Source organism: Salvia splendens, chromosome 9 (genome assembly GCF_004379255.2).
Source record: "Salvia splendens isolate huo1 chromosome 9, SspV2, whole genome shotgun sequence".
NCBI classification, from domain to species: domain Eukaryota; kingdom Viridiplantae; phylum Streptophyta; class Magnoliopsida; order Lamiales; family Lamiaceae; genus Salvia; species Salvia splendens.
Window position 1 is genome coordinate 27,531,543 of NC_056040.1, and position 11,733 is coordinate 27,543,275.

At 45.2% G+C, this 11,733-nt stretch overlaps 1 protein-coding gene across 1 annotated transcript; it reads left to right on the forward strand.

The window, feature by feature from the left end:
* The first annotated feature begins 843 nt into the window (after positions 1 to 843).
* On the forward strand, positions 844 to 10,015 carry LOC121747672 (probable pectinesterase/pectinesterase inhibitor 12). The gene is made up of 3 exons (XM_042141754.1): positions 844 to 1,840; positions 1,932 to 2,050; positions 9,416 to 10,015. The coding sequence occupies exons 1-3, from the start codon at positions 952 to 954 to the stop codon at positions 10,013 to 10,015; spliced, it is 1,608 nt and encodes a 535-aa protein (XP_041997688.1). The 5' UTR covers positions 844 to 951.
* Positions 10,016 to 11,733: the final 1,718 nt, after the last annotated feature.

The following is an 11,733-nucleotide window of genomic DNA, read 5'->3' on the forward strand; positions in this document are numbered from 1 at the left end:
CCTCCAAATTTTTGAAATTGCTACCATTATTCAATTTCCAAAAAAAATATTTCATTTCAAAAAATTTAGTCGAAATTTAAAATTCATACAAGTTTTATACTCCATCCATCCCACAAGAATATGCACTCTTTCCTTTTTAGTCCGTCCCATAAGAATATGCACTTTCCAATTTTGAAAATTATTTTCTCTCTAATTAGGTGAGACTCATTCCCCAGTAACTATACTTTAATTACTTTTTCTCTCTATATCTCTCTTACTTTACCAATTTTACATTAAAACTCGTGTCAAACCCAAAGTGCATATTCTTTGGGGAGATAAGGGTAATAATATATAAGTAAAATAATTAATAAAATTCAATATTTTTTATAAAAAATAGTAAAAATAAATACTCCTAGAATATTCAATAGTGGATATTTCAAAATCATAATTTTAGAGATACTCTTGCCATATCCTAATAACAGCTCAGTTTAACTTGGCTTACGTTTTATAATAAATATGAACGAGTAATTAATAATTTTTAGCTGTAAAACTTACTCCAAAAGTCTTCAACATAGATTATAGTAGTAACAAAAACCTTTACATCAATTATCTAGTCATAGATTCGGCTGGTCTTTTTACTAAAAGAGTAGGACCGTGTAGCAAGATGCAATTAATCTTGACAGTCATTTCTAATCACTAAACCAACTTCGATAATTTCTCCATACAATTCACTTTGGTTAAGCTATTTTTACGTGCTTAAAGTGACAATTAAATAAATCCTAACCATAAAATCACACAGAAGCTCTCACACACACTAAATACAGTATAGTTACTACTCTATATGAGGCAGAAGCAAAACACATTTATTTTCACAGAAGCTGATGTACAAATGTTAATAACTCTCCCACAAATTTATATCTCCAAAATTCAGAATCTCGAATTTCTCACTTCTCCTCCCCCTTAGCTTCTTCCATGGCTTCCACCTCTCTCAAATCTCTCATCCTCTTCCTTTCCATCTCCACAATCTCCGGTCTCAACCCCAACTCCACACAACTCAACCACCTCTGCAAATCCTCCCCATACCCAAACGCCTGCTTCGAATCCCTTAAGCTCTCCCTCTCCATCAACATCTCCCCCACCATCCTCTCCCTCCTCCTCCGATCCCTCTCCTCCGCCCTATCCCAAGGCGCCCACCTCTCCTCCCTCCTCTCCACCGCCGCCGCGGCCAACCTCGTCGAGAAACAGCGAGGCGCCATCCAAGACTGCCACGAGCTCCACCAGATCACATTGTCTTCTCTAAAAAAGTCCATCTCTCGATTGCCCGCCGCCGACTCCACAAAACTAACCGACGCCCGAGCTTTTCTCAGCGCCGCCATGACCAACACCATCACGTGCCTGGAAGGCCTGGACTCCGCCACCGGCCCGCTGAAAGCGCCGCTGCTCGAGTCCCTTTCCAGCATCGATATGCAAGTCAGAAACTCGCTGTCGATGTTGGGAGGAAAACAGAGCAGCGGCGGCGGTAACAGAAGGAGGCTGCTCGCCTTCCCGCGGTGGCTCTCGAGGAAGGCAAGACGGATCCTGGAAAGCTCCGGCGACGAGTACGATCCCGGCCAGGTGCTGACGGTGGCGGCGGACGGGTCAGGGAATTTCACCACGATTAGCCAGGCGATCAGTTTCTCTCCGAACAACAGCATCGACAGAGTAATCATATATGTTAAAGAGGGAGTTTATCAAGAAAACGTCGAAATTCCGAGCTGGAAGCCCAACATCGTCTTGCTCGGAGACGGCAGCGACGTCACTGTCATCACCGGCAACAGAAGCGTGGCCGATGGATGGACTACGTTCAGATCTGCCACACTGGGTACGTAACAGAACACTTTACTACCAATTTAAACAAAAACACTTTAATTTATAATGAATTTGATTTGGAATTAGAATAATTTGAATTTCAGCGGTGTCTGGTGAGGGATTTCTAGCACGTGGCATAACAATCGAGAACACGGCGGGGCCCGAGAAGCACCAGGCGGTGGCCCTGCGCGTGAGCGCGGACCTGGCCGCAGTGTACAAATGCGTAGTAACGTGATGGAGTACGTACTAAACAAGCCCATCAGCCTAAAGCCCAAGAAAGAGTATCAGTTCGGCATGACTAAAGAGTTCAGTTCGGCACAACCAAAGAGTTCGGCCCCAGCCTACAGCTCGGTAAAAGCCAACCAATCAAACTCTGCTCTCAGGTCGGCATCAAGCTCTACTCTCAGATCGGCAAAAGCTGCTCGGCAATAATTCAGCAGTTCGGTCTCAGTATTCGACCGAACTAGGAGATAGTGGACTCATGCAGGATTTCCACCTCCACTACACCCACGATCTATTTAGTGGTGTCAAGCAGTCATTAACTCATGCAGGATAGTGGACCCATGCAAGATCGCCACGATCTCCACGACATCCACTACCTAGTAAATGGTGCTGCATGCCACGATCTTGGTTCAATGTATAAATAGAACCTAGATCAGATAGATAAAGTTAAGCTCTGTTAAGCTCTCTAGAGATAAAAGATCAAATAGCAAGTCTGTATTGTAAGCTGTAGAAAACAGATCAAGCAATACAACTCTGCCCTCTTTTCTTCCCGTGGACGTAGATTTACCTCAGTAAATCGAACCACGTAAATTCATTGTGTCGTAGTCTTTATTCTCTACCAGCATTTACTAACATCAGAAATTCGCGGATTCATCACTGGCGCCGTCTGTGGGAAACAGAGAACCAAATTTGTGATAAAGCGAATTTTTGACCCTTTTTCCACCCCAAAAAAATGCATACCAGATCACACACTACCCGTAATACCGTTCGTGAAAACCATGAGGAAGCTAGTCCAGCCCGCAGGTCCGGAAAACAGCCTCGGGAGACATCTACTTCCAGTTTTCACGATGAAGGAACAAGCCACTCCAGGAGAGATCGCACCGAGTCTTCCCAGCAGCCCGATTTAAATGAAGCTGTCAAGCTGTTCTTGGCCGAGAAGCAGGAGGAGTTCTTAACCTTCCTGCAGAAGAACCAACAGCCGGAGAAGACAACGGCGGATTCTCCCTCCTCCTCCAGACATGAAAGTAACTACCGCAGTAGTGACGTGTCTTCCAGGAGAAAGAATCCTCAACCCTGACATGTTCCTGTTCCTCCTCGGTACCGGAACCACAGGAGAACTCCATCTCCTCCGTACCGAAGAGATGTCGGGTTCGCCATGTACGGAGCATTAAAGACTCCGTTCTCGGACGATATCACCCGAACTCCTTTGCCGCGGAACTACCGGACACCGTCAATGACTTATGACGGGCTAGTGGATCCTCATGACTTCTTGGGATGCTATCAATATAATATGGCGAACCAGGGTCTCAATGAGGTCCATATGTGCAAGCTGTTCCCCGAGCTGCTCATCGGGAACGCCAGAAGGTGGTTCGACAGCCTTCCTCAAGGCAGCATTAGATCCTACCGAGATCTAATGGATGCTTTCCACAGGAGGTTCTTTCAGAAAGCGGAAGCCCGAATTACTTCGGCTCAGCTGCTTTCTATACGTCAAGGTCGCGACGAAAAGATCAGCGACTTCCTGACGAGATTCCATAAGGAATGCCTACAAGTAGATAATCTCAATGATCTACTTGTCATTTCGGCATTCCAAAATGGAATCCTGCCCGGAGCTCTCTACAGAAAGCTCGTGGAGTGCGGTCCGCAAACAGCTCAAGAAATGTGGGACATTGCGGACCAGTTTTCCCGTGCGGATGAGGCAGACCGTCGAAAACGGTCTTTAGACAGCTCATCCCGAGAAGAGAAAAAGAAGCCCGATCAAAGCGGCCAGGTGCTTCCTCGCCGAACTCCTTTTGAAAGAATTCAAAGGGCACCGGTACAAGGCAGATTGGGGCCACGTCTCAATCCTGAGAAGCCGCCCGCTCAGTTCGTACCATTAAACAAGTCAAGAGCGGAAATTTTCGAACTACATTCCGATATGTTCGAAAAACCAAAGCGGATGACGAAATCAGCCGCGCGGCGACCTCAGGATCAATATTGCTCCTTCCATCAAGCCCACGGTCACGATACCGAGGAGTGCCGAAATTTGGCTGCAGGTATTGATGTTCTTGTGAAAACAGGAACGTTAAAAAAATACCAAAGCAAGCAGCCAAAAAAGAACAAAAGGCAGAGAGGTGCGAACTGCAATCCTCAGGATCCGAAAAGGCATGAGGATCCCGAAGACGACGACGAGCCGCAATATGATGGAGTAATCCAGACTATTGATGCTCTCCCTGCCGGGAAGACTAAGTCGTCCCTAAAAGCAGAACGCAGAGGTTCCAATCAAGAGGAGCCAACACATAAAAGGCTGAAGAAAGACGAAGTGATTACATTTTCAGATGCCGATCCCGTCCCAGCCATCTCTCCTCACCAAGACGCTATTGTCATTCAAGCCGGAGTGGCAAACAAACTGATCCACAGAGTATTTGTGGATACAGGAGCGTCAGTCAGCATTCTTTTTAAAGAATGTTTCGATAAAATGGAAGTAGATCCAGCTCGGCTCAGTCCGGCTCCACTTCCTCTGAAAAGTTTCGCCCAGGAGGACACCTGCCCTGAAGGTATTATCAGCCTTCCGATCACGGTGGGAAAAGCGCCTACAAGCTCCAATACGATGATCGAGTTCTTTGTGGTGAAAGCTCGGTCCCCGTACAACATCATCCTGGGGAGAGACTGGCTCAACACAGTTCGGGCCGTTTGCTCTACTTATCACCTCACCATCAAGATCCCCACTAAAGGTGGGATAGCGGTCATCCGAGGTGATCAAAAGAGAGCAAAAGAATGTCTACAGATTGCGCTTAAAAGCGCCGAGCAATCAGTTCGGCACCATCAAGCATAGCAATCACAGCAACCGGAGTCAGAGGCAAGCGAGATGACCGAAGTCACTTCAGAGCCGAACTCAATGACCGTTCAGTTATACGAAGATGATCCATCCAGAACGGTCAAGATCGGCTTCGCAGGAACGCCTCTACTCCGGGAAAAGACCATTCAGCTCCTCAAGGAGTACAAAGATGTCTTTGCATGGTCTCCGTTGGACATGACCGGAGTACCCCCCGAGGTAATCACTCATCGGTTAAATATTGATCCTTCAATCCGGCCAGTAAAACAGAAGCAAAGACTCTTTGCGGCAGAAAGAAGCCAAGTCATCCATGACGAAGTCCGCCAATTACTAAAAGCGGATGTACTATTCGAGGTGAAATATCCTTCTTGGGTGGCCAATCCTGTGATGATCAAGAAAAAAGAAGGAGGATGGCGGATGTGCATAGATTTTACCGATCTAAACAAGCACTGTCCTAAAGATTGCTATCCCCTTCCGAATATAGATAAAAAAGTAGAAGCTTTGATCGGCTTCGAAATTTTCTGTTTTCTTGATTTATACAAAGGATATCACCAAGTGTTGATGGATGAGAGTGACGCTCCGAAAACAGCTTTCATTACCGATTTCGGCATTTTCGCTTATAAAAAGATGCCATTCGGTTTAAAGAATGCCGGAGCCACTTATCAAAGGATGGTAGACAAGCTTTTTCGGCACCTAATCGGAAAACAGGTTGAAGTGTATGTCGACGACATAGTTGTCAAAAGCAAAAGCACTTCGGAGTACGAAGACAACCTCAAATCCACTCTCGACGTGCTCCGAAAAGCCAACCTCAAACTCAACCCCCAAAAATGTACCTTTTTGGTAGATTCGGGAAAATTTCTGGGTTGTTGGGTTTCAAAGGACGGACTCAAGGCAAATCCCTCAAAAGTTCAAGTTATTCAGAACATGGCGATGCCGAAGTCCATACACGATGTGCAAAGACTAACTGGATGTCTAGCCGCATTGAATAGATTCCTTTCCCAAGCAGCCGAAAAGCAACTGCCGTTCTTCAAAGTGTTAAAAAAGGCACCAAAGTTTGAGTGGGGAGCCGAGCAGAAAAAGGCTTTTGACGAGCTCAAAAGTTATTTAGCCGAGCTTCCAATTCTCTCTGCTCCAACAGATGCCGAAGTGATTTTCTTATACTTAGCGGCATCCGATCAAACCATTAGCGCGGTGCTTGTACGAGAAGAAGGCCTAAAGCAGTTTCCCATCTACTTTACAAGCCGAGCATTAAGAGGTCCAGAAACAAGGTATCAACCTCTGGAAAAAATTGCTCTGGCGTTAGTAAATGCAGCAAGGAGACTGCGGCCATACTTCTATGCTCACAAAGTATGCGTCTTAACCGATCTGCCTCTTCGGCAAGTTTTGACCAAGCCAGAAGCATCAGGCAGAATCGCCAAATGGGCCATAGAGCTGGGAGAACACTCAATCGAGTACCTACCTCGGAAAGCCATCAAGGGACAAGCCTTGGCAGATTTTCTTGCAGAGGCCAAGTTCGATCAAGCAATCCCTGTCATTGCCGAACAGAAAAATTCTGCCAATGCCGAACTAACACAGCCCTTGGAATCCGAAGAAGAGCCGCCGGACTGCTGGAGCGGATTCGTAGATGGAGCTTCGAATAAAACGGGAAGTGGAGCTGGTATTCTGCTTATCGCTCCTGATGGACACGAGGTAACCTATTCACTTCGGTTCTCATTCCCAACCACTAATAACGAAGCCGAATACGAAGCCCTCCTTGCCGGACTCCAGCTAGCGCAAAGTCTATGTATCAAGTCTCTCAAAATCCATTGTGATTCACAAGTTATAGTGAATCACATGTTGGGTACAAGTGAAGCCCGTGATGAGAGGATGAGGAAATATTTAGACAAAGCGCAAAGCATTAGCCGAAGTTTCTCTTATTTTCGGATAATCCGCATTCCCAGAGCAGAAAACAGCCGAGCAGATACTTTAAGTAGGTTAGCCGCATGTCCAAGCTCAAAGGTGGAGGAATTGATGCATCGAAGCATTGATGAAGCTGAGGTACATTCAGTAACCAGCTCGCCGAACTGGATGACGCCGATCTTACAGTATCTAGATCAAGGACAACTGCCCGAGGATAAGAGAGAAGCTCGGAAAATCACATGCCGAGCACTTCGGTACGAACTTCATGGAGAAGTCTTATACAGAAAGTCCTACCTTCAGCCGTTATTACGATGTATAGGGCCAGAAGAGACGGACTACATCCTCAGAGAAGTTCATGAAGGATCATGCGGCAGCCACATCGGAGCTAGAGCTTTAGCTAAAAAAGTTCTAAGATGGGGATATTATTGGCCAACCTTGGTACAAGAAGCAGTGCAGCTCGTCAAGACATGCCTGAAGTGCCAAATCCATGCAAATATCCCAAGGATGCCGCAGACCGATCTATCCACTATGCAAAGCCCTTGGCCTTTTATGCAATGGGGTATAGACATAGTAGGACCACTACCACAAGCTCCTCGGCAAATAAAATTCCTAATCGTTGCCGTGGACTACTTTACGAAGTGGGTGGAAGCTGAACCATTAGCTACGATAACGAGCTCGAAGGCATTGGATTTCGTCTGGAAGAACATAGTGTGCCGATTTGGCATACCCCACATCCTCATCTCGGATAACGGGACTCAGTTCACCGACAAGACGTTCAAGAATTGGTGCCAAGAGCTGAATATTCAACAGCGGTTCACTTCGGTCTCTCATCCACAAGCAAACGGACAAACGGAGGTAACAAATCGTATCCTGGTGAAAGGGTTAAAAGCTCGGTTAGAACAAGCCAAAGGACAATGGGTAGAAAATCTCCCTCAAGTCCTATGGTCCTACCGAACTACACCCACAACCTCCAACGGTGAAACTCCGTACAGTCTTGTGTACGGCACTGAAGCCGTGATTCCGGTGGAGATCGGCATACCCAGTCCCCGAACTCTAAATTTCTCAGCAGAAATGAATGACGACGGACTGAGAGCCGAGCTAGATCTTGCCGAAGAAAGAAGAGAATTGGCATGCATAAAAGCAGCCAAGTACAAGGAGCAAGTAGCCCGGTATTATAACCAAAGGGTGAAGAAGCTGCAATTTCAAGTGGGAGATCTCGTCTTGAGAAACAACGAAGTAAGCCGAGCAGAAAAGCTGGGCAAGCTCGAACCCACATGGGAAGGTCCGTATCGGGTGTCAGAAGTCCTCGGCAAAGGGTCTTACAAATTGGCTCACATGTCAGGAGAACAGGTACCCCGAACATGGCACATTTCCAACCTCAAGAAGTTCCATTTGTAAGAGACAGTCCGGTCAGTCAGTCTTGAGTCCTGTTCGGTCAATATGCTTTCTTTGGTTTGCTTGGTCTTTGTTTGTCTCTGTGCGTTTTGTCTGTGTGTTTTGTCTCTCTCTGTGCGTGTCGTCTCTTACAAATGTTACTGAGGTATCTTGTTCTTCGAAGGCTGATCCCCTTCTTAGAACATATACAAGCCAACGATTGTGAGTCAAAGCTTCTAAAGAGGATACAAGACCACAATTCAGCTTAAACAAGCAGTTCGTCTGAAACGAACTGCAATAAGCCAACGATTGTGAAGTCCAAGCTTCTAAAGAGGATACAAGACCACAATTCAGCTTAAGAATCAAGCACTTAGTCTGAAACGAACTGCAACAAAAGTCCGATTCACGCGATAAAACTTGCCTGAATTAGGACAAGGGAAAGTCCGATCCACGCGATAAAACTCGCCGAATTAGGACAAGGGAAAGTCCGATCCCCAAATTAGGACAACGGAAAGTCCGATCCGAGCGATAAAACTCGCCAAATTAGGACACAAACCAAGTCCGGTCAAAGAAGAGTTCACTTCATAAGACCGAGGACAAACATCAACTTACCCCGTACCTTTATCCAGAATGCCGAAGTGATTCACTTCGCTTTTCGGGGGGGGTAGTGATGGAGTACGTACTAAACAAGCCCATCAGCCTAAAGCCCAAGAAAGAGTATCAGTTCGGCATGACTAAAGAGTTCAGTTCGGCACAACCAAAGAGTTCGGCCCCAGCCTACAGCTCGGTAAAAGCCAACCAATCAAACTCTGCTCTCAGGTCGGCATCAAGCTCTACTCTCAGATCGGAAAAAGCTGCTCGGCAATAATTCAGCAGTTCGGTCTCAGTATTCGACCGAACTAGGAGATAGTGGACTCATGCAGGATTTCCACCTCCACTACACCCACGATCTATTTAGTGGTGTCAAGCAGTCATTAACTCATGCAGGATAGTGGACCCATGCAAGATCGCCACGATCTCCACGACATCCACTACCTAGTAAATGGTGCTGCATGCCACGATCTTGGTTCAATGTATAAATAAAACCTAGATCAGATAGATAAAGTTAAGTTCTGTTAAGCTCTCTAGAGATAAAAGATCAAATAGCAAGTCTGTATTGTAAGCTGTAGAAAACAGATCAAGCAATACAACTCTGCCCTCTTTTCTTCCCGTGGACGTAGATTTACCTCAGTAAATCGAACCACGTAAATTCATTGTGTCGTAGTCTTTATTCTCTACCAGCATTTACTAACATCAGAAATTTGCGGATTCATCATAACGGGATTCCAGGACACGTTGTACGTGCACTCGTTCCGCCAGTTCTACCGCGAGTGCGACGTGTACGGGACAATCGACTACGTGTTCGGGAACGCGGCGGTGGTGTTCCAACGGTGCAACATCGTGTCGCAGCTGCCGATGCCGGTGCAGTTCACGGTCATCACGGCCCAGTCGCGCGAGAGCCCGGACGAGGACACCGGGATCTCGATGCAGAATTGCTCAATTTTGGCGACGGAGGATCTGTATTCGAAACGTGGCTCGGTGAAGAGCTATCTTGGGCGGCCGTGGCGTAATTACTCGAGGGCGGTGTTTCTGGAGTCGTATATTGATGAATTTATTGCAGCAGAGGGGTGGACTAATTGGGATGGGGACCAGGGCCTTGACACATTGTATTATGGGGAGTATGAGAATTACGGGCCGGGCTCGGCCACGGATGGTCGGGTTTCGTGGCCGGGGTTCCATGTCATGGGGTACGAAGAGGCCTCAGGATTTACGGTATCGTCGTTTATTACTGGACAGGAGTGGTTGGATTCCACTTCGTTTCCTTACGATGATCAGGTCTGATTGCATTTTCACGTCACTTTTTTCTCGATTTTCAGTCAAGTGAATGTACAAAGCAATCTACTATTAATCTCAATTCTCAGCATTCATGTTCCAAAGTAGTCATCAACACAATTATTTTTGTACTCCATCCGTCTCATCCATTAATAAATGTCTTATAGTTGCCCATTCATAGGGATGTCAATCGGACCGGCCATACTCGGGTTGCAGGTCAATTGGGTGCGGGCTAATCGGGTTGTGAATTCTTTTTGGTTGTAAAAGTTCAACCCTAACCCTAAAAGCTCGGGTTTCGGGCTAGCCCAGCGGGTTAATCGGGTTGCTATAAGATTAACATGCGATCAATCCAATAAATAATTTTGAAAATTAGTTATATTCATAAAATATAAATATTTAATTATGATAAATTTGAGATATATGATCAAACTCAATCATAAACATGATCAAATACTAATATTTGAGACATTTCGTGAAATTTTAATGCATGTTTTAGAAATTTAAATATTTTTTAAAGTGAATTTGAAGTTTTTAATTTATTTATCAATTATTAAATTAATAAAAAATCAATATATAATTTGTATATATAATATAAAATTGAAATTTATTTTTTAGTTATCTAGATTATAAAATTAATCAATGAAGTGTCGAATTAGGAGTAAAAAATAGAATAATAGAAATTTTATCAAGTATGTCAGCTCACAGCAACACCTTCAGAGCAACATGCAAACGAATAACGACGTGGTGCATAAGCTACAGGACGCCCAACAGGAATAAAAGGCGGCCATGAATATGTTTGCAAAACAGCTATCTCAGATAGCTACTTCCTTAAGTGAGATGTATGGGAACGAAGGAAGAATCCCAGCTACAGTCAAGCCACCAGACAGGGCAAACATCAACCAAATCACCTTGAGATTAGGACGAGAGTACAAGGGACCGACAATGAAGATTGATGAAGGAGTACCTACTATGGTAAGCAAGGAATAAGATAACCTGGTCCAGCAGAATGAAGATACCGAAATAGGGGAAGCGGAAACAGGGGATGACATCTAGATCGATGACTGGAGGAAGCCACTGCCCCAAATTGCTGAACCGTTTCCCCTAAGCCCATGAACTGAAGTGGAGAGTGAAGAAATAAGGAAGGAAATTGAAGAATCTTCCAAGGAAAATTCTCTTATCGAGGGGAGGTCATGAAGAAGAAAGAATATCCCGTGGATTTCATGGAAATTTTTGCCAAACTGGAGATCAACCCACCATTCCTACAAGCTCTGAAATGACCTCTTTTCAGCAAGTTTATCAAGGAATTTATTGCTGGGAATGTTGGAATCTTGATTTTAAGATGTCCGGTCAACGAAATTTGACCAATAATAAATGTGACGAGATATTTAATTTTAGAAAATTAAATGATATGGCGTCGATCTACGTTCCGCGTAGATGACCGTAGCATATTCACTTTCTCAAATCCGATTCCCAGTGAGTGAGAAATAGTGGATAAAAGTTGGTCACATTGTAGCTTTTGATAAAGCTATGAGTTGAAAGTGTAGGGAGTAATTAACCAGTGTTAATTATCCCACATGGGAGATGAGACACATCTTTAAATGTGTATTTATTAAGTGATTATCACGGACTAAGATGGGTGAAAGAGCCCACACGCGCGCCGAGCCGAGCCGTGCCTGTGCCCTTGCCCTTGGTCTTGGACTTGGACTTGGATATTGACAATTGGTCTT